General features: G+C 35.1%; 4 protein-coding genes across 9 annotated transcripts; 2 read left to right on the top strand and 2 right to left on the bottom strand.

Moving 5' to 3' along the window:
* The first annotated feature begins 3,872 nt into the window (after positions 1 to 3,872).
* On the top strand, positions 3,873 to 5,987 carry LOC116177191 (putative nuclease HARBI1). 3 transcript variants are annotated; one of them, XM_031496088.1, is made up of 8 exons: positions 3,888 to 3,934; positions 4,329 to 4,407; positions 4,460 to 4,640; positions 4,689 to 4,879; positions 5,103 to 5,250; positions 5,309 to 5,456; positions 5,508 to 5,774; positions 5,830 to 5,987. In XM_031496088.1, the coding sequence occupies exons 2-8, from the start codon at positions 4,361 to 4,363 to the stop codon at positions 5,970 to 5,972; spliced, it is 1,125 nt and encodes a 374-aa protein (XP_031351948.1). In that variant the 5' UTR covers positions 3,888 to 3,934; positions 4,329 to 4,360; the 3' UTR covers positions 5,973 to 5,987. The 3 variants fall into 3 exon arrangements, 2 of the variants coding, with proteins under 2 accessions (XP_031351947.1, XP_031351948.1); XM_031496087.1 differs by having other exon boundaries at positions 3,873 to 4,407; XR_004146620.1 differs by having other exon boundaries at positions 3,873 to 4,640; positions 5,111 to 5,250; positions 5,830 to 5,965.
* Positions 5,966 to 8,087, bottom strand: LOC116177193. Of its 4 annotated transcripts, none has more exons than XM_031496090.1 (7): positions 7,849 to 8,087; positions 7,594 to 7,789; positions 7,388 to 7,538; positions 7,047 to 7,214; positions 6,464 to 6,615; positions 6,162 to 6,417; positions 5,966 to 6,117 (listed from the first exon to the last, which is right to left on the bottom strand). In XM_031496090.1, exons 2-7 carry the CDS (start codon positions 7,771 to 7,773, stop codon positions 5,987 to 5,989), a joined length of 1,038 nt encoding a protein of 345 aa, XP_031351950.1. In that variant the 5' UTR covers positions 7,774 to 7,789; positions 7,849 to 8,087; the 3' UTR covers positions 5,966 to 5,986. The 4 variants fall into 4 exon arrangements, with proteins under 4 accessions (XP_031351950.1, XP_031351949.1, XP_031351951.1 ...); XM_031496089.1 differs by having other exon boundaries at positions 7,594 to 7,773; positions 7,849 to 8,086; XM_031496091.1 differs by lacking the exon at positions 5,966 to 6,117 and having other exon boundaries at positions 6,145 to 6,409; positions 7,594 to 7,773; positions 7,849 to 8,080.
* An 875-nt stretch (positions 8,088 to 8,962) lies between these two features.
* On the top strand, positions 8,963 to 13,123 carry LOC116176058 (cytoplasmic tRNA 2-thiolation protein 2-A; the record flags this gene model as incomplete). Its single annotated transcript, XM_031494518.1, is given in 6 exon segments — positions 8,963 to 9,201; positions 9,279 to 9,553; positions 9,603 to 9,855; positions 9,904 to 10,039; positions 10,086 to 10,364; positions 12,897 to 13,123. Coding segments are annotated over 6 exon segments (1,212 nt in total). The 3' UTR covers positions 13,095 to 13,123.
* Positions 12,651 to 20,247, bottom strand: LOC116176057 (sorting nexin-7-like). The gene is made up of 5 exons (XM_031494517.1): positions 20,006 to 20,247; positions 19,686 to 19,958; positions 19,465 to 19,629; positions 17,607 to 18,095; positions 12,651 to 14,087 (listed from the first exon to the last, which is right to left on the bottom strand). The coding sequence occupies exons 1-5, from the start codon at positions 20,138 to 20,140 to the stop codon at positions 13,758 to 13,760; spliced, it is 1,392 nt and encodes a 463-aa protein (XP_031350377.1). The 5' UTR covers positions 20,141 to 20,247; the 3' UTR covers positions 12,651 to 13,757.
* Positions 20,248 to 22,729: the final 2,482 nt, after the last annotated feature.

The raw sequence follows: 22,729 nt of genomic DNA, 5'->3' as shown, positions 1-22,729 counted from the left end.
TATTCAAATACTATGCGAAGTATTCGAATACCTTGCGAAGTATTCGAATACTAAATATTTGTGAAAGTATTTTAGTTATAAAAACAAATACTGCATTCATAAAAGTATTTAATTACAAAGTATTGGAATACTTTAAAGGATTTGAATACTAAAAAGTATTTACAAAATCGAATACTGCCCAGCTCTGCTCAATACCCGTAATTTGTTTCTCGGCAGAATCATTTCTAAACAAATTGCATCTTGCGCCTTTTATGCTAATAAAATCACCGCAACATTTTGTCCGCTCATTAGTATATCAATTTAGAAGATTATCTGTTTAAAAAACCGTACTCTACCAAATAAGGTCATAGAAATTAGATACCCTTGGGGCAGATAACTCCTCCCAGTTCGCAAGAAACCCCCCGGCACTTATTTATACAAGCTCACGCCGCCCAAATTAACATACTACGCAAAAAAGTATCCATTGTAAATACATAATGAATTACAGTATGTGAATTTGACAGATGAATGATTATATTCAACGCAAACGGGGGCTTTATTGAATAAACAAGAGGCGGCAGTCTTACTAAAAAAAATATGGTCCTTCTTTTTACGATACAGATAAAATTTTAACAGGCCTCTCGCGATCATTAATAAACCATTCCGTTTCAATACACACCCTGTTAGCTGGCGATTTAAATTTTTTGCCGTAGACAGCCCGAATGATACAAATTAACAGTACGTAAAATTCGGCGGCGCTAGAATAATAAATTTTAATTGTTGGGGTTGTTTTCAGGTTCATTATTACAGTTCGTTTCGCAAATGTGGTTAGAGAGAGGGGTTATTTTTGTGTCACGGTTGCATATTAATACGTTTATTACTAAATAATCGGTTATTCCCAATGGGGGTTTACAAATTGTAACAGTCCCAGTTGCGAATCAATTAGAGAGCCCTTTGCAACATTACACTAACCATTTTTTACTTTCTACGTCAGGCAAGGAGGGAATTTCTTTCCGATCCATTCAGACGAAGGTTCGACGTTTGAAATTTTGCTCATACTTTGCTGACATATAATAATGTATGAATGGAATTGTCACACCTTTGCTCTGCAGGCTCAAAGACGTGAGTGGAGTTAGAGGTATATATCGTGCAACGGTGCAACATGTGTTAAGAATAAGGGAAAAGATAATGGTGTATGCAAGAGGGCAGAGGTAAAGTTGGTCGTCACCAAATTTGAAAGCACAATAAAATTGCGCGTGTGTTACACAAGTGACAGACAGACGGACGGGCGAAAAAAACTTAAACAATAGCGCATTTTTTTATTCCAGCACTCTACATAAAAAGGATACATATTGTTTAATACAAATAATTATTTCCCACCTCTGAAAAAGGCTGTTCTTGTGGCCTTCCGAAGATTGTCTCTTTATGCATTCATTGGCGCGAATAATAAGCATACGACCAAAATTATGATTAATACATTTCCGAAATTCTCTACGCAGTAGTGCAGGTATAATGTAATTTATAGTGGAAACGATGATAATAGCTTAAAATGATTTCCACAAAGTGGCAGGCTCATTTATTAAAGGTGTTCTAATTCGCCTAATTTTGGGAAAGGCATGAATTTGCATCAATATAATTTAGCATTTGTAGTGTTGAACAGACAAATCTAAACTACTTCCCCACATTTAACATTATAATGCAAACGCGCGTACTTCTGCAGGTTAATACGAGCTGAATACACAATGAAACGCAGGAAAATGTCTACTGTTAATTGTGACGCTTGGTACAGTCAACTCCGGGCCATATTTCAGCCTGTAGTAGACATTTTCGAGCTACGAAGTGGGAACTAACTTTGCTCTTACCTACTAATCAAAGTTTTTATTAAAGGCGCACGGTTGCGAGCTTTCGATAATATTCCGAAAGTCTGTTAAAGTGTAACGAGAAAATAACAACTTGCTTAGGCGGAGTACTTAGTGTCGTTGAGAATTACCTCTCTCTCTCTCTACGCCAGTCTAAGCCCTTACATAATTAAATTTTTCTAGTACCCACCCGTCAGGAAAACTCGGCGCTCGCACTTCAATAATATATCTGGCAAGTTACTCACCTCAAAGTTGTACGAAACTAACTTTACATTAAGAAATACCTTCGAGGAAATTGTTACGATGAAGTTTGTTATTCACAAGTTTTGTCCACGTCTCATCTCAAGTTACGTACAGAATCCTATAAGTTTGCCTAAACTTGTGCAAGTAGTACAATTAAGTAAACAATGATGCGTTTTCGGGGCACTTAACTTCACCTTTTCAAAACTTAATCGCATACTACTATCCTGAAATTACTATTTCTTCCAAGGAATCGTGTAAAGCGAGGGTAAAAACTGGAAGCAAAAACTAGACCCCTTAATTCTCTTGATATTTTAGCTTTCTGAAGCTGTCAACGAGTGTATTAAAAAAACTGTAAGTGATTTTTATGTTTTTCCTTATTAATCGGTGATCGAACACCTGCGCGTGGGGTAAAGGTAAGAACGGGCTTGTGCCTCTCTGTATTTCTTTTTCTTGACGATTTTCTACGAATGTGTTTCGGAATAAATTATTTTTATTGTCATTGTCAATAAATTAGTTGTGTGTTTATTTGAATGCATCTTAAATGATACATAGTTTACTGTAATTGTCACTTAGGGATCATTTTTTTGTTTTTGAGATATCTGTATAGGGAGGGATACAGGATAGATTGGCTGGACTATTTTGAAATATGTGATATCGAATTGGTGCGCTAATTTTCATGATCAAGTTGAACAGAGGCACATTCGCTTTACAATAACGAAAACAAAATTAGAAATGCGTGTTTCGGGCGCGCTACAGTTCATAAATTCTTATCAAATAATTAATTAATTATCAACCAAAAGCACCTCGACATCAGAAAGGCTGAAGCAGTTTTTTAATCCAGTAAGGAACTCTTTTCAATCTGGGCAGAACAAAAGTCAACTCGGTGCAACTCCAGGGGGAATCATTAGGTACGGATAGGTAATAAGGTAAGATACGAAGAATTCCCGTTAGTTTGAGCTACTCGGTGCAACCCATATTTTGATAAATTTTAAAGTAGTAAGTTCAAATTATCTACCCGCTACAATTGCCGCTCAAACGGGGGGGGGGGGGGGGGGTTAAAAAAGGAAATCGTTACAGAAGTTCCTTTAAATGTACCAAATATTAATACAGGCCATTTGTGCTCAAACGGGCATCTAGCGGGAAAGTTGTGGGGTAGTTTTGATTTCTTTGATTCTATATGTTTTTTGGGGTGCTGAATCCGAATCTGAGGTTTGCCAACAAAATTTCATGACGCAACATTGAAAAAAATACAAAAGAAGTTGAAAAAGATATTTTTTTGGCAGTTTTGTGCTTACAACTTGAAAACTATCAACTTTTCGAAAATAACCTTCCTATTCAAAATGAAAGTACTTAAAATTTCCTACAGACCCCACTATTTAGTTTTTTTCCTCGATGAACCGTTCGGGCTCGAGCGCCAGTTGAAAATTGGCGTATTTCGGCTGTATCCGCAAATACTCATCATTTATTATTATTTTATTATTATTCTGTGCAAATATAAATCCGTACTTTTCATTGTCTACCGGTCTCCTCAAAAGATTTTATAACTGTTCCGTCTGGTATAAAACTCTCCCACTCCTTCACAGATGAGCCAAGGCCCATTACGTCCCCGTGTACCTACGTTTGCAGTCTCGAGGCCCTCCTCCCATACACATACATACACAAGCGCACAAAGTTACACAGATGGACGGACGGACAGTCCAAAATCATGAACTCGCTTTTTGTCGCTGGCTAACATGTAAACAGAAAAGAAATAAATCGGGTTCAGTTGTTAGCAGACATAACTTGCGTTACCCCACTCCGAGAAGTACGTGATTCTTCAGAACACCGGAGCAAGAGGGAATCAGCCCTATGCAGTAAGTACATTGACATTAAGTCAAGCTTGAAATGACGTCATAAGATTGACATATGAAAGACATTTCAATAAATATGGCGGATTGGTATGCAGAATAGCACTGTACTCAATTTATTGAAATTTTCCTATTTCAATATATTGAAATCAGGTCAATTGACATATAGTTCGTATGCTCTAAGACAAATCCTTGAAGTATTCCTATCTCAACATTGAAAAAAGTCAATAATTATATAGTCTTGAAAAACTTTGCCCGTTAAGGAACTAAAATAAAGTCAAGAATATTTCGTAACTGAAATTTGTGTAGTATAGCAACTGTTGAGTTTTGTTTGAGCCAAATTAACTCAAAATATAATTAAACTTGCGTGGTTTTTACATCAATTAATCCTTTTCGTTAGTGAACTGTGACATCTGAGGTAGTGTAATCAAAATGGAACTAGTTTTTATTATTGACGTACTTGAAAACGAAATTGTCAGGTAAGACACAAGACTGAACTAATAAAGAACATGAAAATAATGCTTTTAACAGACGCCAATTGAATCTACAACGTCGACAATTGAGAGATCATAGTGATCCTTTAACTTTGCCTGAAATTACTTTTAAAGGTTTGTTTCGCATATCAAGGCAGCTAGCTCAATGGGTACTTGATCAAATTCTTCCACATATGAGGGATTCAGCACGCACAACAGCCATCCCTAAAGGTCTTAGGGTAAGTAACGTGTTGTCAAGTGCAATGCTAGTTTTTGTTTAACTTTAGTTTTTTGCTGCATTACACTTTTTAAGTCATGGATCATATCAAAGAGGGGTAGGTCAAGATTACCTGACAAGCATGCATCAAACTTCAGTAAGCAGATGTCTTACAGAAGTAACTGACATTTTAGTACAAGTATTAGGCCACCTCATAAAGTTCCCGGAAACTGAAGTGGAGAAAAACCAGGAAAAACAACGGTGAGTTGGGAATTAATTAATTGAAGTACAAGATTAGTAACATGTATACAACCAGCTGCATTTGAGATTGCCATATAGAACAATTTGAAAACATGAAACCATTGCAATCATGATGACCGCTTTTAGTGTTGCAATTGCTAATCTATAGGTACTTATTTATTTGCTTTGAAACAAGATATACCTTCTACATAATTAAATATCTATGTACCATAACTTGTTTCAGTTTTGTAGATAGTGGTGGATTTCCAGGAATAATTGGATGTATTGACTGTACACAAGTTGCTATCATAGCCCCAAAAACAGAAGACCCAGAAATGCCCGGTGTTGTATTTTACTGTCGAAAACAATACTATAGCTTAAATGTTCAAATAGTAAGCAAAATAAATAGTTTCTTAGCAACCAATGTACTATCTACTGAATTTTTTGCAGATTTGTAATACAAAGTTAAAAATTTTAAACATAAACGCAAGATTTCCGGGATCTGTGCACGATTCTGCCATTTGGCAGACATCATTGGTCAGAAGGCACTTAGTGAACAACTTTAGAGGAAATGGTCGTCAAATGACATATCTGTTAGGTATGCACATTTTAATGTTGTTGTTTACTTCACCAGTTACATACATTATAGGAGACGCAGGGTACCCCTTAGAGCCTTGGCTGTTAACACCAATAGCTAATCCAGTTACTAATAGTGAAAGAGAATACAATCGCCGACATAAAACAATCCGAAATATCATAGAAAGAACAAATGGTCTATTAAAACAAAGATTTAGATGCCTTCTCAAACATCGAACCTTGCATTATGCTCCTGAGAGAGCAGCACAGATTATTTATGCTGCTGCTATCATGCACAATTTGTGTATTGACAGGAATGAATATTTAGGTGACATAAATGGTATGTTGTAACTGCATAAGTGTATTGTATAGTTATTTGTTAAAAATGTTCTTAGATAATTGTCATGAAGAAGAAAATAACAATGAAGTAAACAATAACAATCAAAATGCGGATGAAGAATTAGATCTTCCTGAAAGAAACGTTTTACACCAAGGCCGTATTGTAAGAAATAGAGTAGTAGAAAATTACTGTTTGTAAAAAAAAGTTAAGTTTTATTCTTGTATTTTTATAAAATTTACAATAGCATCATCCAGCGCTTGGAGACTGTTTTTTATAAGTAATAAACTATTAACTAGCTTTTTTGAATTGTCTTTAATAAGGTTACGCAAATCCATTGGTACCTCTAAAAAAAATAAAGTCATTTTATAAAAATTAATGAAGTCATACTTAAATGTCTTTTACGCTTGTAGAGCTTTCTCGCAACAATAGTTGGTGGAGCCCTTTTCAATTTTTTGCATTTTAAAAACCCAAGTTCTATAACTTTAGGGTGGCCGTATATTAATACTTTACTTAAAACTTCCAACAATCTTCTTTCCAAATCATTTAAAATTTCAATAATTGGAACCCCACCTCCCGTGATCTCACGCTCCATGTAAATACGCCTTGCTTTGGCCTTCACCTTCGATTCCCATTCGCTGAAAATCTACCAAACTTGGAAAAGTTTCAAAAAAAAGATGATGCTTATGTACCTTTTTCCAATTTAAGGTCGACCGTTTCGGGCCATTTCTTATTGTATTGAGTTCCGAACATAGAGTCTCAAACGCTTCTTCATTATGATGTTTGCATTTTTTAAAATGAATGTACATTTCATATTGTTCAGATAAGGTCTTTTTTTTAATTGCTGTAAAAACATCAGACTTCATTTTGTAACCATTATATTATAAACATAATTCAACACATAAAACGTAAAAAAACTGAAATAACATTCTCATAAACATAATTGGTAGAGTATTTAATAATTTATAGCCAATGATTATGGTATGTTATAACTTGAAACTAGTTTCAGTGGTGTGAACAAATTTATATTAAATATCACACAACTGAACCTCAAAACATATTTACAAAATTAAGCCTATTTTGAAACTATTGCTGTCTAATTGAAATAGCAACAGCAATATTATTCAGTGCATCTGCCACCGAGTGTATAGCTGTTGCTATTTCACGTAGCCCTTCATTTGTCGAGGACAGATGATCATTTAATAATACTGAAAATAAAAAGTTTACTATATAAAGCTCTTCTTTATAAAGTTATGTATGCTGGATGATACTTACAATATGTTGATTTTGGTTTGGATTTTGATTTTGAAGTAACGGGAACATCATGTGAGCCTGTTTCTCTATCGGCGTCTTCGTCATTTACATTTACAGCATTATTTTCCTTTACATTCTCCTCCACAGTCTCCTCAGCAACTTCATCTTGAAGGGGTTCCTCTGATTTTCCTATAATTAAACTAATTTACTTGTTTGATAACAGTCCTTTGTATCATATGAAACCACACTTCAAGAAAAAAATGTATATCTGAGGCTTATACGATGCCACTTATGTATATTATATTTATGTTACTCAGGTTTACCTTGTGAAGGTCCATTTTATTTATTATTTAAAAACTTACCCTGCGGCTCCACTCCCAACTCTTCAACAGAGCTCATGCCGCTGCATAACACATTCAATCCAGCAATTTCGGCACATTTCTTTTCAATGGCATTTAAATCCTTACCATTCCTAATTTTTGATTTTATGTGCGATTTCATCTCCACGAATGCCTGTATAAATAAAAAAATTAGTGAATAAATCATCATAGTATTTGTATTCCAGTACCTTTTTCCAACCTTCAGGAGTTTTCTCCACTCCTCCTACAGAATTAAGAACTGCACCAATCCTGCTCCACTCTTCCTTTTTTTGATCAAGAGTACCCTTTCCCCACTTCAAACAACTAGATTCTCCAACCTGCTCCACTAGAAGCTGGTATTGCTCTTGTGTAGCCTTTTTGGGGGGCATCTACAAAACACACATGCTATATTACTGCATTTCATCAGCATTTATTTATTGAATTATGTTAATACATATACTTACTTCTGTTTAATTCTAATGCGAGCAGCAAAAAACCGATCACCAATTTTCGCGCAATCGATGTAAAGAAATGTAGGGTTAAATAAATTAAAATAACGTCAATAAGGTTAGGTTAAATGTATAATGAAGTTAGAAGTTGCAGAGAAAATGCGATGTTGCCAAATAAACGCTTGACTTAAATTTCAATCTTTATAAATTTCAATAACTTCAAGTCAAGTAGACATACAGCATACCGATTTTTTTCAAGATTGAAATAGAAAGTCAATTTTATTGAAATCATGCCAATGTTGACATGAAAGTCAATGTACTTACAGCATAAGGCTGATAATGCCGTTGAATAGGAAATCAATATACCCCTTTTGCCATTTGAATTTTTTGAATTAATAATGACCACAGCGCCACTTTCCCAAATTCAACAATAATTATCCAAACATGCTAAGGTAGGGTTTTGTGATTTCTTTATCTGGTTCGGAAGAGAGTGGGAATAGTTTTAGATAGCACAGTATAAGTATTATATATTATAAATAATATAATAATATGATATACTGTTGTTCGTTAGAAATTAACTTTTCATACAATTCTGGACTACAATAAACACCTTGAACGTTATGAAAATGAGAAAAAACCACATTTACATATAAAATTCAAATAATAATAGGTAAATGCAAGGAATTCACTTATTGACAACGCTTAATATTAATTTAGGGTTTTAGTGCGAAAAAACTATGTTTTGTGGAGACAGCCGAAATACGCCAATTTTCAACTGGCGCTTGAGCCCGAACGGTTTATCGAGGAAAAAAACTAAATAGTGGAATCTGTAGGAAATTTTATGTACTTTAATTTTGAATAGGAAGGTTATTTTCGAAAAGTTGATAGTTTTCCAGTTGTAAGCACAAAACTGCCAAAAAAATATCTTTTTCAACTTCTTTTGTATTTTTTTCAATGTTGCGTCATGAAATTTTGTTAGCAAACCTCAGATTCGGATTCAGCACCCCAAAAAACATATAGAATCAAAGAAATCAAAACTACCCCACAACTTTCCTGGTAAAAATACAATTTAACTGGATTATAGCGTACAGTGACTTAATTTAATACAGTCCCTGTAGCGTAGTGTAATCTATATTCTGTGGTAATATATAAGTCATAAGAAATCACCAATCACGTGTTACCTAACCTACTCGCATTCCTTAACCTCACTTTTCTATTATTAAAATTTGAAACTTTCTATTTTATTTTACCATAGTCTAGTCTAAGAGCTGTCAGTAGTGGTCCCAGTGTTGTTAAAATGTGTAGCGTTGGTGACGATGTAGATGAAGAAAAAGCAAAGTTTATGCAAAAGAAAATAACCCTAAACTTGTAAGCCATATTTATCTAATGATCCCAATATCTTTGTATTTTGAGGTAGATATCATGTTCTTTAATTGTTGTTTTAGTACCAACGCTCTATGCATTAAATGTCGAACTTTAAAACCGCAAGTTATATTGCACAACCAGTACCCTTACTGCAAAGCCTGTTTTCTCTCTGGCACCGTACATAAGTTTAAAGCGTTACTAGGTAAAAATCGAGTTGTTCAACCGAACGAAAGTGTGCTTATACATCATAAGGCAGGCCATGCAAGCACTGCTCTATTACATTTTTTAAGAACTGGCCTCGACTTGAACACACCTAAGAAGATACGTTTTAAACCGATTATTGCTTATATTGAAGGTATTGTTTTCATAACCGGTACTGAATTAATATTACACTTGATTTGTAGATAATTATGAATTAAATGTCGAAGATAGAACACATATATCACGTCAAGTCAGCGATGAAGCTGAAAGGTTAAATTTTCCAATAGTTTTCATTAATTTGGCACAGTATGTTACCAACAAGTCAAATTTGCCATCAATTGTGCATGAAAAGGTTGAAGATTTGAGGATAGATCCAGATGACAATATGAAAATTAGGGCTGCTGTAAAAAGTAATTCAACCTTAACTACACAAACGGAAATTGTACATTATTTTGAGTATGTTGCTTCACACTTTGAAGCATTAGTTTTGATTATCTCTTTTAGACGTGAACTACTGCTAAAGGTGGCTAAGCATTTGGGTTGCCAGTGCATTTTTACAACTGATCTAGGAATTGATATTGCCTCTCAGCTGCTTAAAAATGTAACGCTAGGTAGAGGTGAGAATATTGTATATGACACGGTAGGCGATCAAGTTTTGTTTTTTGAATCTAGCAACAATTTTTTAGGGTGTGGTGGATTCTAGGGACATGGATGTAAGTGTTTTACGGCCGTTGCGCAATTTTACAATAAAGGAGTTGGCTTTGTATAATTATTTTAACCACTTGGAACCGGTCAGTTTTTATCGTAAAACAAAGAATCCGTATTCTAGTATGCAAAATCTAGTGGAGAAATTTCTTGCCGATTTGCATGTCAATTATCCGGCGACGATTTCCACAATTGTACGAACTGGAGATAAATTGGGAGTTAATAATGAACCATCAGAAGATAGGTGTATGCTCTGCAAGGTATGTATTTATAGGCGTGTCAAATTAGAAAGACAGTTTGGGACATGATCTGTAAAAACAAATTAGCTGCCTTCATCACCAGAAGGCAACCAGGTATATTTTTTGAGTGTAGGATTCATAGAGGGGTGCAACTGCGTACACTAAGCTATGGTCAGATCTGATTCTGAAACTATATGACACTGGTGGTTATGTTGGCTAATAGAATTTTTGTCAGTGCAAGTCATTCATGTTTGTTTGTTTTAAAAAGAAAGTTTCGATTCTTTATTTTTATATAAATAAACTGATATTAAAAAATTTGCTGTTGCTAGCACAAATACCACCCGCACACCTGCGCATGGGCGATTCTGCCCTTTCATGTCTAAGAATATATGTACCACATTTGGTTCTGGTAGTACTTGAATGTGGTTTTTTCTTTCTAGCATGAACCTAGAGTCCTTAGTAGGTGGTAGGTGACATGACGTTAGTAATCATTTGTCCCATTAGGCGACAGAATGCACCAATACCAGCGTCATATGGAAATACACTGCGAATGTTCTTCTGCTTTGAAAAAGGTTGTTTTGAAAAGAGCGAAAGTAATGAGCAGAGAAGACTGTGCAGCAAAATAAACGGACGAAAAAGGATCAAGGAAGTATTAATTATAGGTTAGTTTTAGTATTGGTGCACATATACTGGGATGCGGCGAATGATTACTAATGTGATAAGGTTTATTGATATCCTGGTACGTATGGTTTGTTGTCAACAGTGAAAGTCACCGAAAAACATTTTCCACAATCGTAATATAAAGTTCACATCATTTCTTCGAAATGTGAGGTTATGTTACTTATATTTCATGATTACTTTTAAGTTGGTAAGATTGTGAGCAACATTCCAACTTTAATTTTGCCTGCATTTGTTTAGGAACGTTCATTGAATTAGATACTCGTAACTAGAACGGCTTCGCCCGTAAACAACTGTTGCAAGGATGCAGTGACGAGAGAGTTTTCTGTTTCGCAGTTCATGTTTCAAGTTTCTTTAATGTGTGGCCCGCCAAGAGGTTATGCTATTTTTCCACGATTTAATTAATATTACATTAAGATGTCCCTCCTCCTTTTGAGCGATGACTCGATGAGGCGGTCGATGCTAGTTATTGGCTGATATAGAAATGGCGTTCAAAGTTAATCGACGATCGCTAAGAAAGAGGCGGTGTATGGAAGATGTGAAAGATGTTCCTTCCCCTTTCAAGTGGTGAAGCGGTCGATATTAGTCACCGGCTGAAAATGCGTTCGAGTGAATCGGTGGTCGCTAACAAAGAGGTGGTCTATGGTCCCCTTTCAAGTGATGAGGCGGTTGATGCTGTCACCGACTGATATAGAAAAGGCGTTCGAAGTTAATCGGTGGTCGCTAACAAAGAGGCGGTCTATGGAAGATGCGAAATATGTCTCTTCCCCTCTCTCGGTGGTCGATGCGGAAAAGGCGATCGTTGCCAGTTGCAAAATGTAACCCTCTCTACAACATTCAAGTTTAAACTGTATGCGCTTCCAGAAGTGGTTTTGTTAAAGTGTATCCATATGTCGATGTCAGTCACCAGCTGATACAGAAAATGCAGTTAAGCTCCTCCCAAAAAATTCCCGGCACATTTAAATGAACATTTTTAATGTGCCGAACTTTCAAAACCTGTAACTCGCAACTATTTGCTTCCAATTATAATTGCAATTTGAAAGTATGCACTGCTGTGTGTTGAAAGGTCAATATTCAAAACATAACACTTTATAACTTAGTCATACAATGTGACATGCGATTTTAAATTTCCCGGTTTTTATAATTTTGTGGCTGTGAACCGGGTCTGTCATTACATTGGCCAAAATTTATTGCGAGTGGCTTAACTGCATCGGTTGGGTGAACAGATTATAGTGCATAGTGAAAAAAGGTTACTGTCATGATTTAATTTTAAGTTAAAAGCCTTATGTAATTCAAAATAATAAAAAAGCTGTGGTATATCATTTTAAGGAATTTAAGTGTATTTTTCAAAGGGTTTATTGTGTTCTTCGCAAAATGTAAAACCCACAAGCTTTTTACCATGCGTATTTTGGTAAAGAGAGGTATTGCATTATGGAGTAGAAAATGGACGTAGACTAACTTTTCAACCTAAATCTACGCCTTCTATTTCAAAATTGACATTTGTAAACAAAATTTTTTTGACTTAACAACAACAAAGATTATTATTATTATTAGATCGGAGCCATTATATCACGTACAAGTAGATACACTACTTCTGTGATTATTTAAATGTTTATTCATTCTCTAGAGTTACTTAATATGGTTTATTATACATTTTCGATATATTTAAGTTTTATTGTTACATTTTGTTTTTGTTGAAAACGAATTAACATTATTATTATTATTATGTTTCCCAACCATTTGCGCTCCCAAGACGTGATTACATGCTGTTTCAAATACCACGATTAAAGTTGTTAATTCACACAGAATGTGTGACAAATTTTAAATTAATTTCCTCTAATTAAGTGCATAGTTTACTTAAAGATTTATTTTTAGGTACCGATCAGAAAGGAAATTGAAAGCCTTGGATCTGCAGAAGCTACAAATTTTTCTCATTGGATATCGACGCAAACTCGAAGCTGTGACAAATCACTAAAAGAACGCACCAGTCAAATTTTGGCAACATTTGATAACAATAAATATAACAAATATTGTTACTCTTGTAATCAAATTGCGCCCTATTTATGTCAATAACAAAGTTTATTAAAGAATTTAAATATTTAGGACATTTTTTCTTGTAGCAACAATTATAAATAATTAATACTAAAGTGAGGTGAGTATATACAGTAACTTGCATCGAACAAGCATTTGGAATGTAATTTTTTTAGAAATATCTACTTAAGCTGCCTTAGCTAACACACTAATTAAGTAACATTGATAATTATTCACATTAAGTTTGTAATAGCAGAAATGTAAAAGTACAGTAAAAATAGACAAACAACCATTGAGATATACTAAAACGTTATTTTGCATGGTCATGGTTTGACCTTGTGCACTCATCAAAATTTTTGGTCATTCCCACTTGCGTAAGGAGTAATGGTTGAATTCGCAGGCCGTGCAAATATTATTCATATCAATCACGCACATAAAGCAAGAAAAAAATTTAATTAAGCACATTTGGACCCCAAAACATGTGTAATAAAGGCACATTGTCATTGTGATGTTTATAATTGAGTATAACAGATATGATTATTTTTACATCCGCGTAATCACGAAATAAATAATACTGTTGTAAACACAGCAAACGCCTTTCCAAACACATATTCGGAAACAACTTTCACACTTGCTACATAAAACAAACCAAGGAACAGCTTAAGCAGATAAAAAAAATAATTAAACTTAAGAGATCCTTAACAATCATTTTTTTGTACTACGCAATGTGACGTTTTGCGAATTCAATTCGGCAGTAACGTGTTCCCAAGCACCGACACTTTTCTCATAACATTCGATCTGTTTATTAACGAAATCGAGAAGAATCTTCTTCAGACAACTTTGCTTATCCTGCTGCCATCTTTCCAGATCACTTCGCAACGACTCGTTAGCACACTCTAAATTGTCTTGATTGGTTTCGACCTTCTTAACTAAATGCGGTATGTGAACACCTAATTTTTCCAATTTATCATCAACGCTCGGCTGTTTCCACAATGAGAACCCGCTCGAATGGGATCCATTTTGTGCAGTTAACAACTAAAGATGAGATAATTAGTAGCCATTAAAGTTTCCCTGTGCTTAGCGATTTATTTGTAATGTACGCAAAAATTACTATGTACCTACTTTGTGCCAAAAATGTTCAGCTAATTATTACACTTGCACTCTAGACATTAGCAAAATTAAAACGTTATGGCGGACGATTGAGTTTACCATAAGTGAATCAAAGTAGGCTAACCAATTGACGAATTGAATACTCGAAATGAGCCAAAATTTCAAAATTGTATTTACAAACAGAACAATTTTAAAAATGTCTTCCATCAAAACCGGAAGTGACGCGAACATGCAACTCAATTCATTTTTAACGCATATCACTCCCCAAAATATTCTATTCATACCTCAATGAGGAAACAAACAAGTATAAATCGTGCACTTGTGCAGATAAACCGCATTTTTTAAACCAAAGTTGATTAGTAACTATAGCGCGTTCGTAACTCCAGAATATGCAGTATGGATTTTTGGCATTATTTTAGTTTTTCGCTTAAAACTCGAAAACGGTCCATATTTTATGAATAACAATTCTTTAGAAAATTAAAGAAAACAAAATTATGCGTCGATCAAAAAAAACAAACAAAATCGGTCCAATAGAAAAATTTTTACAAGCCATCAACAAACACCCATTTTTTCCAACGAATTTCAAAAATTGGTCCAATTTTAAATTGTTGGTACTTTTTGAACTTTCTGATTGATGTTCTACAATCTTTAGGGAGGGGGGTAGTGGATTTTATCGTTCCTTTAGGAACCACAACGCATTAAAAAAAGGTTAACTCAGTTCTTTAGAAAAGTTGGAAAAAATTGGCCTTTTTTGATCGCTTGTAAAAATTGTTCTATTGGACCGATTTTGTTTGTTTTTTTTTATCGCAGAATTTTGTTTGCTTTCATTTACTAAAGAAGTGTTATTCATAAAATATGGACCGTTTTCGAGTTTTAAGCGAAAAACTGAAAAAGTCAGAACGTTTTGAGGTTTTTTGGCTGCCAAAAGTTGTGCCGGGAAAAAATTGGTGTGCACTCTTCAAATACATGTTATTTGGACCCAAATGGACCATTTAAAACGTTAAAATCGTTTACACCACATTTTGCAGGAATCGGCCCTTCTGACTGCTCCGCATACTGGATTATCTGAGAAAACTGATAATTTTAGATGGGAAATATACACAAACGTGTAATTTAGTCATATTTGATTTGATCTAACTAAACAAAGTGCTACGCTTCTGGTAGTTTGAAAGCATTGTTATAAAACAGAGTTCATATTCAGCACTACTTATGATATAATAGGTGAAGTACCTAGTATTGTACGTACCCCCCGCACCGTCAAAGGGAAAAATGATTACAGTCTCATTATAGGTTTTTTTTATTTCTTGAAGCATCCTGATGGGATGCAAAAGGTTTTAGACATAAAAAATTATTTCCAATGTACCTATAATAGGATATCCATTTTTCGTCTTGGGCATATGTGACATTATGATTTACAAATCAACAGCTTTCAAATAAATAAATAATAATTTATCTAATCCATATCATTAGGAACGGCGTAACAATGTGTAGGGTAATTCCAGGTAGTTTCTTTTGTTTTCCCTTTCAAGTAATGAGTTGTCGCCTCAGGCGTTATAAGTGCAATTTGAGTTGCCTATCCTTACATTAGCGTTTTGATTTTTTTCTGAAGATCGCGAAACATATTTTTTAAAATATATGCCTTATCATAATAGATGGAAGTAATATCTTTAAGTACCACCGTAAGAAATACTGTCGGATTTCCAAATTGGTGCTGTACGTTTTTCTACCCTCATTACAACGGCTGTTATCTACAAAAAACGGTTTTTCTATTCATCGATCTTCCGTTCTTTTCATCATTGCAAAGAATATCCACTATCGAGAATTTGTGCGACTTCAACTACAAAAGCAGCATTTCATAAGAAAGTTTAGCTATTTTTCCAATATGGCGGATTGACTACAGAGGAGCCAATGAATTTTAAATATGCACGTTAATAAACCCACAATCTTCTACCCACGCACTAATGGTCCACCTTGTATAATTATATCTTATAATCTTTTAAACATTATTTAAAATTTTAAAATGTTTCTACCGTCAGCCATCTTTATTGATTGCTATCAGCTAGTTACCATGGATACAATAACCCAAACAAAATTTCCATGAATCCATGGTCTACTTGATTTTCATGGCTAAAATTTAAAAGAAATATAGGTTGAACACTAGAAAATAATTTAGTATTCAATCGATTGTTGGCTGAGAATGAATGATCTAAGTGTTGGTTAAGTTTGAGTAGCAAATTTCCTAAACTTAAGTCACAGATTCCTTGTCACCATTTGCAAACACCTACCTCTGCGAATAATGTTTTTCCGAACTCACCCATGATATGATGACGGTCGTACACACAGGTCTGGAAACCCTGTTGTTTGAGACAAGTGTCATCAGACTCGTAGTCCCTCACTCACATACCAGGTGGCGCAAGGATTGAAGTATGTTGTCAGAATTAGACGCTGTATCGTATAGCCAAAGCGTACGTAAAACTTGCGTCCCGTTTGTGCAGATGGCTTAACGGTCGACTTACAAACGCAGGTTCGAATCCGAGCGCGCCCGCTTTTTTTTACTAAACGTTCATTAAATTTATGTGACAACTGGTCTCTGGAGCTCAATAAAGAGAAAATCTCTTCTCAAGTTTAGTCGATTTTTTTAATGCTCTTATTATTAAAGATGATTTTTTAGTAATGTAAAGTAATGTATTTTTTGACGCATCCTATGCACTACAATCATGTGTCCATGGAAATAAATTGTATTTATTTAATTGATTTTGGCAATATCATTGTTGGAGCACTTTTTGTGGTAAAATTCATTTTTTCATACAGACCATGCTGTATATTTTGGAGTGTAACATTTTGCCAGTTTTTGAAGTAGGTATCACTTGTTATATTTTATTAAATATTATTTGCAATATTGCATTTTATACATTAATAGCACTTTGTGTACCAAGGCGGGAAAGTGGATGTTTTCCGGGGCGAAGGGAAGACATATTTGCTGAGACCCGGAAAACAACATTCGTGCTGTGGTGCACACAATATATACACTGCCGTTTCCCTATGGTGCGTCCTACCTGGCACACACCATATACCTGGAGCCTTCAATAAATGGTATTATTATTATACATTCTCAACAGCCGAAATCGGACAATGCCCAAAATTTATACCCATAACGTGTTCTGGGCACTGCGGTTTACTCAGAATGCGCATATTAATCCACCCACAATCCGAAGCCAAATTCCATGTGCTGAATTTTAAGCGTTTAAATACAAATAAGCACAAATGAATGGAGAGTGAAGGGCTTAGGACCATGTCCCCCTCATCGAACTTCTCATTCAGATATTGTGTAGTGCAAGATACAAATGGGATAATTACCTGAACATATATTTAACCAGGTTCTGACAAGCACATTTAAGTGATTTATTATTTAGTGCGGTGATAAGGTGAAGATTGATTACCTACCTGATCTTTTTCAGTTCGTTTCTTATCCAGATCATCCAAAGATGTGTTATAGATGTGCTGATAAAGGTCACGCTTATGTAATGTGTCCTTAATCACGTCTATGTACATTAAAAATTCTTTGATAGGATTCGCTACAGTATTCGTATAACTATAAATCAGCGCGCTTTGAGCAAACGTGCACTTCTCGAAGGCGTTCGCGATATTTTGCAATATCGGCGATAGTTCCGGTTCGGACATTGACCAATTCGAAAAAATCGGATAGTAGCTTTGAAGTTCGCTGACGTACTCGTGACTCTCCTTATTGATCCTGCTTGCAATTTTTTCAATTGATACAAGTTTCTCGGATAGTGTTGTTAAGTAGTCCCTTGCCTTCTCAAATTCGATGTGACGATTTTTTATTGACGCACGCGTCGATAGCATGTTTGAGGTGTTTCCCATTAAGATTTTATTGTTTATATTGGACCGTTGTTTCCGATGTAAATTAAAATCCTGTAAAATATAATTGATGTTATTTACGCCAATTTAAATTTGGTTTTGGATATTTTTTAAAATAAATTCTAATCGGACATGACATGACATGGTGACGCGATTATTTGATTGAGAAGTGTCAATTTTTTTAAATTAAAAAATTAAATTTGCCAGCATTTCATTTACTCGTTTTGCTACTTTAGGCGATAAAAAATCCGTTAGTTTCATAGCGAACAATTATAGAACTTCCGTAAGTATCACTGCACTGCCAAAAGTGCCATCAGATTTACCAAGAAAAAGTAAGAAACTTATGACTAATCTTATTCGTTATCTTGAACGACAAAGAGATAATGGTGGTCCACCAGTCGCAGCAGTAAGAGTGGTGAGTGGTTACTTTAGTAATATAAGAATTCGTATACGTAACATGTTTCATTTCACAGAGAGTTGTGGATGCATTAAACATTAGCCTGTGAGCAACGACTTCTATTTCACTAATTTCTAAATCGAGCAAACCTCTAGAAAGTCCTAAAAAACAAGGCAATGCATGAAACCCGTTAGCGATGTTGATGGTTTCACACAAGCAGCGATTCGGATTCGGAATTCACATTGAATGGTTGAATGTAGATAGGCGTTTATGTCAACTGTGCAAAGATTTTATTACATTAAATTAATATTTCTGTAGATATGAATATGATAAGCAGTTTACGTTTGTATTTTAGCACATTTTTGTATTTTAGCACATTATTGCTTCAATCGGTTTTACGGTTCTAACAGAGAAAGACATATTTAATGGGTCAAAAAGTTTCTTAAGAAAAGTTATTGCGAATATTGATTTGCAGTCGCTTCTCGACCTCTGCTGCTGGCGTTATTATGAAAAAACAATTAAAATGATTTTTTTTTACAAATTTTTCGTTTACATCCAAAAAATAATATCCACCTTATTAGCAAAAGTTCACGACATAGACCACCTGTTACGAATAAATACCAAACATTTTTTAGTAATTCGTCAATAGAAGTCGTTGATGTAATGGGTATCCTACCTACAATGCAAAACTGTCTGTATGACTGCCTACATGTATCATTGCCTCAAAAAACAACAAAAAACTGTTTTGTAAAAAAACAAAAAATTGAGAATTTTTAACCCCCCCCCCCCATATGTCAGATACTCATATTCCATAACCCTCCACCCCTGTTAAACCGACGCCTGCGTATACCCTTACCGTAATTTACCAATACACCACTGCCCTCACACTATACTTAACTAACTACAATTAACATTTAACAGTGCTTTAAATTCGTATTTTTACCCCATCTACAAGACCTTGCAACCAGCAGAAGGTTCATAAACACGTAAAGTACAAAAAAAAATCATTATGTAATGTATACTTACACCTTGACTAGCAGTTAAAAAAATCTTCAAGTGTTCATTACAACTTAAAATAGGATGCTGAGCTACTCTCGTAATAAACGTATTTAATAGTTTCATCCGCACCAGAATAAAGTCTTTGGCATATCGATCTAGCTGTCCTATTAACGTATGTTTGGCGGGCAGTGGCTAAAATGGCAGCGATAATTAAAAAAATCCAAGTCTTCGTTAACCAAATGTATTACTGGAACAATACAAAATGGGTGGCAGTCGAGCAATCTTTGACGAAGCCAGGCGAATTCATTGTACCGCCTTCGTACAACGTACTCGTTTTCAGTGAATTCAATCCTTGCAACTCGTGTGGTTATACGAAAGGTGATATAGGTCTCTAAGGTATCTAGGTGCTTCTGGGGATTGTCGACTTTGATGTACAAGTCGGAATTTTCGTCAATGTTTAACTCAGATAGAGCTTCGGTGTCCGGTATCGTTGAGAAGCTTTCTAGGCTCGGCGATTGCACCTGCATCAAGGTGTAAACATAAACTATTGGTTGCATTTAATATTTACCAAGGAATTATCAATTGTGGAGTTGCTACAGAGGCTGGCACGGTCACTTTCCATTGCGTCCTTCAGAAGACTGGGCACCGCTTTATTTTCAATTAATACATCTAAAACTGCCGAAGAATTGTCTTTATCCTCCATTGTCTTTTTATCTTCCCACCGATTTAATTTTTGGGGTTGCGATTTATGAATAATTTATTTTTTCATTACAAATTTGGATAGCCAATCAAAGCTGGTCTGTGTGTCACGTGAGTAGTAGGCCCAATTTTATATACAGGGTACTAACTCTATTCATATACAATTTTTATATATACAGTGGGTAAAAGTAAAGCCGGATTTATAGTTCCGTAAGAACGGGAACCGTAAAATCTTACGTTAACGAAAATAATACGATTTATAGTTCCGTAGTGGCAAGTGATGAGCTTGCGCGTTAGCGCGTAGCGAATTCTGTCATTGTATGTCATCTGTCAGTAAGAGTATCATGCATTTCAAAATAATAATAACCAAGAAAGTGTCAATAATTATTGTAAATAAACGAAACGAACGTCAGGACAAACTCAACTGTTTGAATTATCCAAGTACTACCGAAGACAAGCGCGTTAGCACGATTTACCGTAAGAAATAAGATTTGTGCATTTCCTACGTACCGTAACCGTTCTAACGCAACGTTAAAGTGAATTATAAATGTTCACACGCAACAAGTAGGGTTTAATTCCAAACGTTACGGTACGGTGTTGTGGGTACGGAACTATAAATTCAGCTTTAAGTACGTTAAAAATACCAATGTCCTTGTTTTTACCGTTATTAACCAGGGGTTGGAACCCCATATGAAATATTAATAGGTTCCGGGTAAAATTATTTTTTACGGGTTCAGGGTTCTGTGGATTCGCAGTTATGTTCGGTTCCAATAACACCAAGTGAAAGTACATTACTGTTTTGTGTAAACATTTTTTTTTAAGTTTAATGCGCGTTCGTTTCACCTCTGTCAGCTGCCTGTCTCTTTCAACTTTCCTTTTCTTGGCAGGTACATAGTTTCAACTATTGATTTCCTCACATACGCTTCAACCCTCTTACCGTTTGTGATTTATTTTTGGTATCAGACACTGTAAAATATCTTATACCTTATGTATTCGTTTAGTAGTAAGGTTAAGTTGGTAGAAATTAGTGTGTCAGCTTTTGATTTTCTTGGTCAATAAAATAAACTATGTACAAGCTTTTCGCTTTTAATTTATTGTAGCAAGTTGTCTAGAGAGATATCAAGGCGCCATAAATTAAGTCCGTAAAAGAGTAGTTTCCGGAAATAGGGAATGAAAGATGTTACGTGTTCTTTCCAGAAAGTATGATGCTGAGTCTAGAAACTTTTCGTTTGTTACGTAAGCAACTTGAATTGTTTTTAGTAGAAGTTCCAATAGTGATGCCGAAGTGATAAATAGTGAAACTCGCGCTCGTGTTATAAATTTGAGTACACGCATGTGATAAATAATAATGATAATATTTAAAGACCGTTATAAATTCATGGGTAATTTAATTGTGCATAAATAAATCATATATAATTAAATTTCCGTTACATTGTTTATCCCTAAGGGAGTTTATGAGCTAATTCCCGGACAATTTGTTCCCAGGACAATTCGCTAACGAAAAATTCACGCCTAGAATAACAGAGAGAGTGTTAGTTAGCGATACGTCAATGTCAATGTTCTGCTAACTTCACGGAGCCTAGCGCAAAGTGTTATACTGGCGAATATTCAAATAACTGAAAAACAAACAATACACCTTGAGTTAAGGCAAATACCGGAGTATAGAACAGCTTCTTCAGAACCTTCTGCAGAGGCACCTCTAAAAAACATTATGGGTCGCACTCTGTAATTGGGCACCTGTTAAGGGCCCAGAACAAGAAAGACAATAAATAAATATGTCAAATTTTTATTGTAGGTACCAAACACATGTCATGGAACGTATTATATCATTTATACAGTCGGTCGTATATCACTTGGTGTTTAGGTTTAATCAAAGAGTAGTAGTCTTTGGTTTAATTGATGTACATAAGGCTCAGAGCGATATCACGGTCATCATTATTTGAATTTCTTGTACGTTCAAACTGTTCAATGTAATCTATGCTGTTTTTGTTTTCCACTGTATGTACAAGTACTTCAACTTCGTGTACTGTAGTCTCCTCTTGTGGGACATTTTTAATGTCATCATCATCATTATTTGAGTTGTTTGTATCATCAAACGTTTCAATGTGATCTATGCTGTTTTTGGGTACCTGTGTATGTGAGACTACTTCAACTTCGTGTACAGTCTCTTCCTGTTTGACTTTTTTAGGACTATTTTGGTGAGTGAAGGTAGCGGGAAGACGGTCACCAGAATCGCTGCTTTTTATTTTAGAACGAGTCCCATCGTCTACTGAACTGTACGATGACGATGATGACGTGTCTATTAGGGATGCGTGGCGTTTTAAAAAGTATCTTTCAGGTTTTACATTAATGTTTCCAGACTCGACTCCTCGCCGCAGAGCTGCGCATACGCCCAACATTGCGTATTTACGATTACGGTAACGTTTACACACCCTTGGAGTTAAATATCTCGTAAGGTCTTTCATAGTTACACCGTCTTCTTTATCTAAAACCTTAATTGCTCGTATAATTTCACGTAGATAGGATGAGTTAGATGCCATTTTAATATTTTCAAATATAATGCAAAAATAGGTACAAAATGAATTTTGCCAAA

The sequence above is a fragment of the Photinus pyralis genome, unplaced genomic scaffold (genome assembly GCF_008802855.1).
Source record: "Photinus pyralis isolate 1611_PpyrPB1 unplaced genomic scaffold, Ppyr1.3 Ppyr1.4_LG7, whole genome shotgun sequence".
Taxonomy (NCBI): domain Eukaryota; kingdom Metazoa; phylum Arthropoda; class Insecta; order Coleoptera; family Lampyridae; genus Photinus; species Photinus pyralis.
Note: the sequence above shows the minus strand (reverse complement) of the source record. Positions and strands in the feature narration are given on the sequence as shown.

Coding starts and splice junctions, on each gene's coding strand:
- LOC116177191 (XM_031496087.1), top strand. CDS start 4,361: ATGGAACTAGTTTTTATTATTGACGTACTTGAAAACGAAATTGTCAG. Junction 4,880..5,102: donor AAAAACCAGGAAAAACAACG/GTGAGTTGGGAA, acceptor AACTTGTTTCAG/TTTTGTAGATAGTGGTGGAT. Junction 5,251..5,308: donor ATAGCTTAAATGTTCAAATA/GTAAGCAAAATA, acceptor AATTTTTTGCAG/ATTTGTAATACAAAGTTAAA.
- LOC116177193 (XM_031496090.1), bottom strand. CDS start 7,773: ATGCCCCCCAAAAAGGCTACACAAGAGCAATACCAGCTTCTAGTGGAG. Junction 7,215..7,387: donor GTTGGGAGTGGAGCCGCAGG/GTAAGTTTTTAA, acceptor GTTTAATTATAG/GAAAATCAGAGGAACCCCTT. Junction 6,616..7,046: donor CAAACCAAAATCAACATATT/GTAAGTATCATC, acceptor ATGTTTTTACAG/CAATTAAAAAAAAGACCTTA.
- LOC116176057 (XM_031494517.1), bottom strand. CDS start 20,140: ATGGAGGATAAAGACAATTCTTCGGCAGTTTTAGATGTATTAATTGAA. Junction 19,959..20,005: donor CCACAATTGATAATTCCTTG/GTAAATATTAAA, acceptor ACCTTGATGCAG/GTGCAATCGCCGAGCCTAGA. Junction 18,096..19,464: donor TTTTAACTGCTAGTCAAGGT/GTAAGTATACAT, acceptor TATATTTTACAG/GATTTTAATTTACATCGGAA.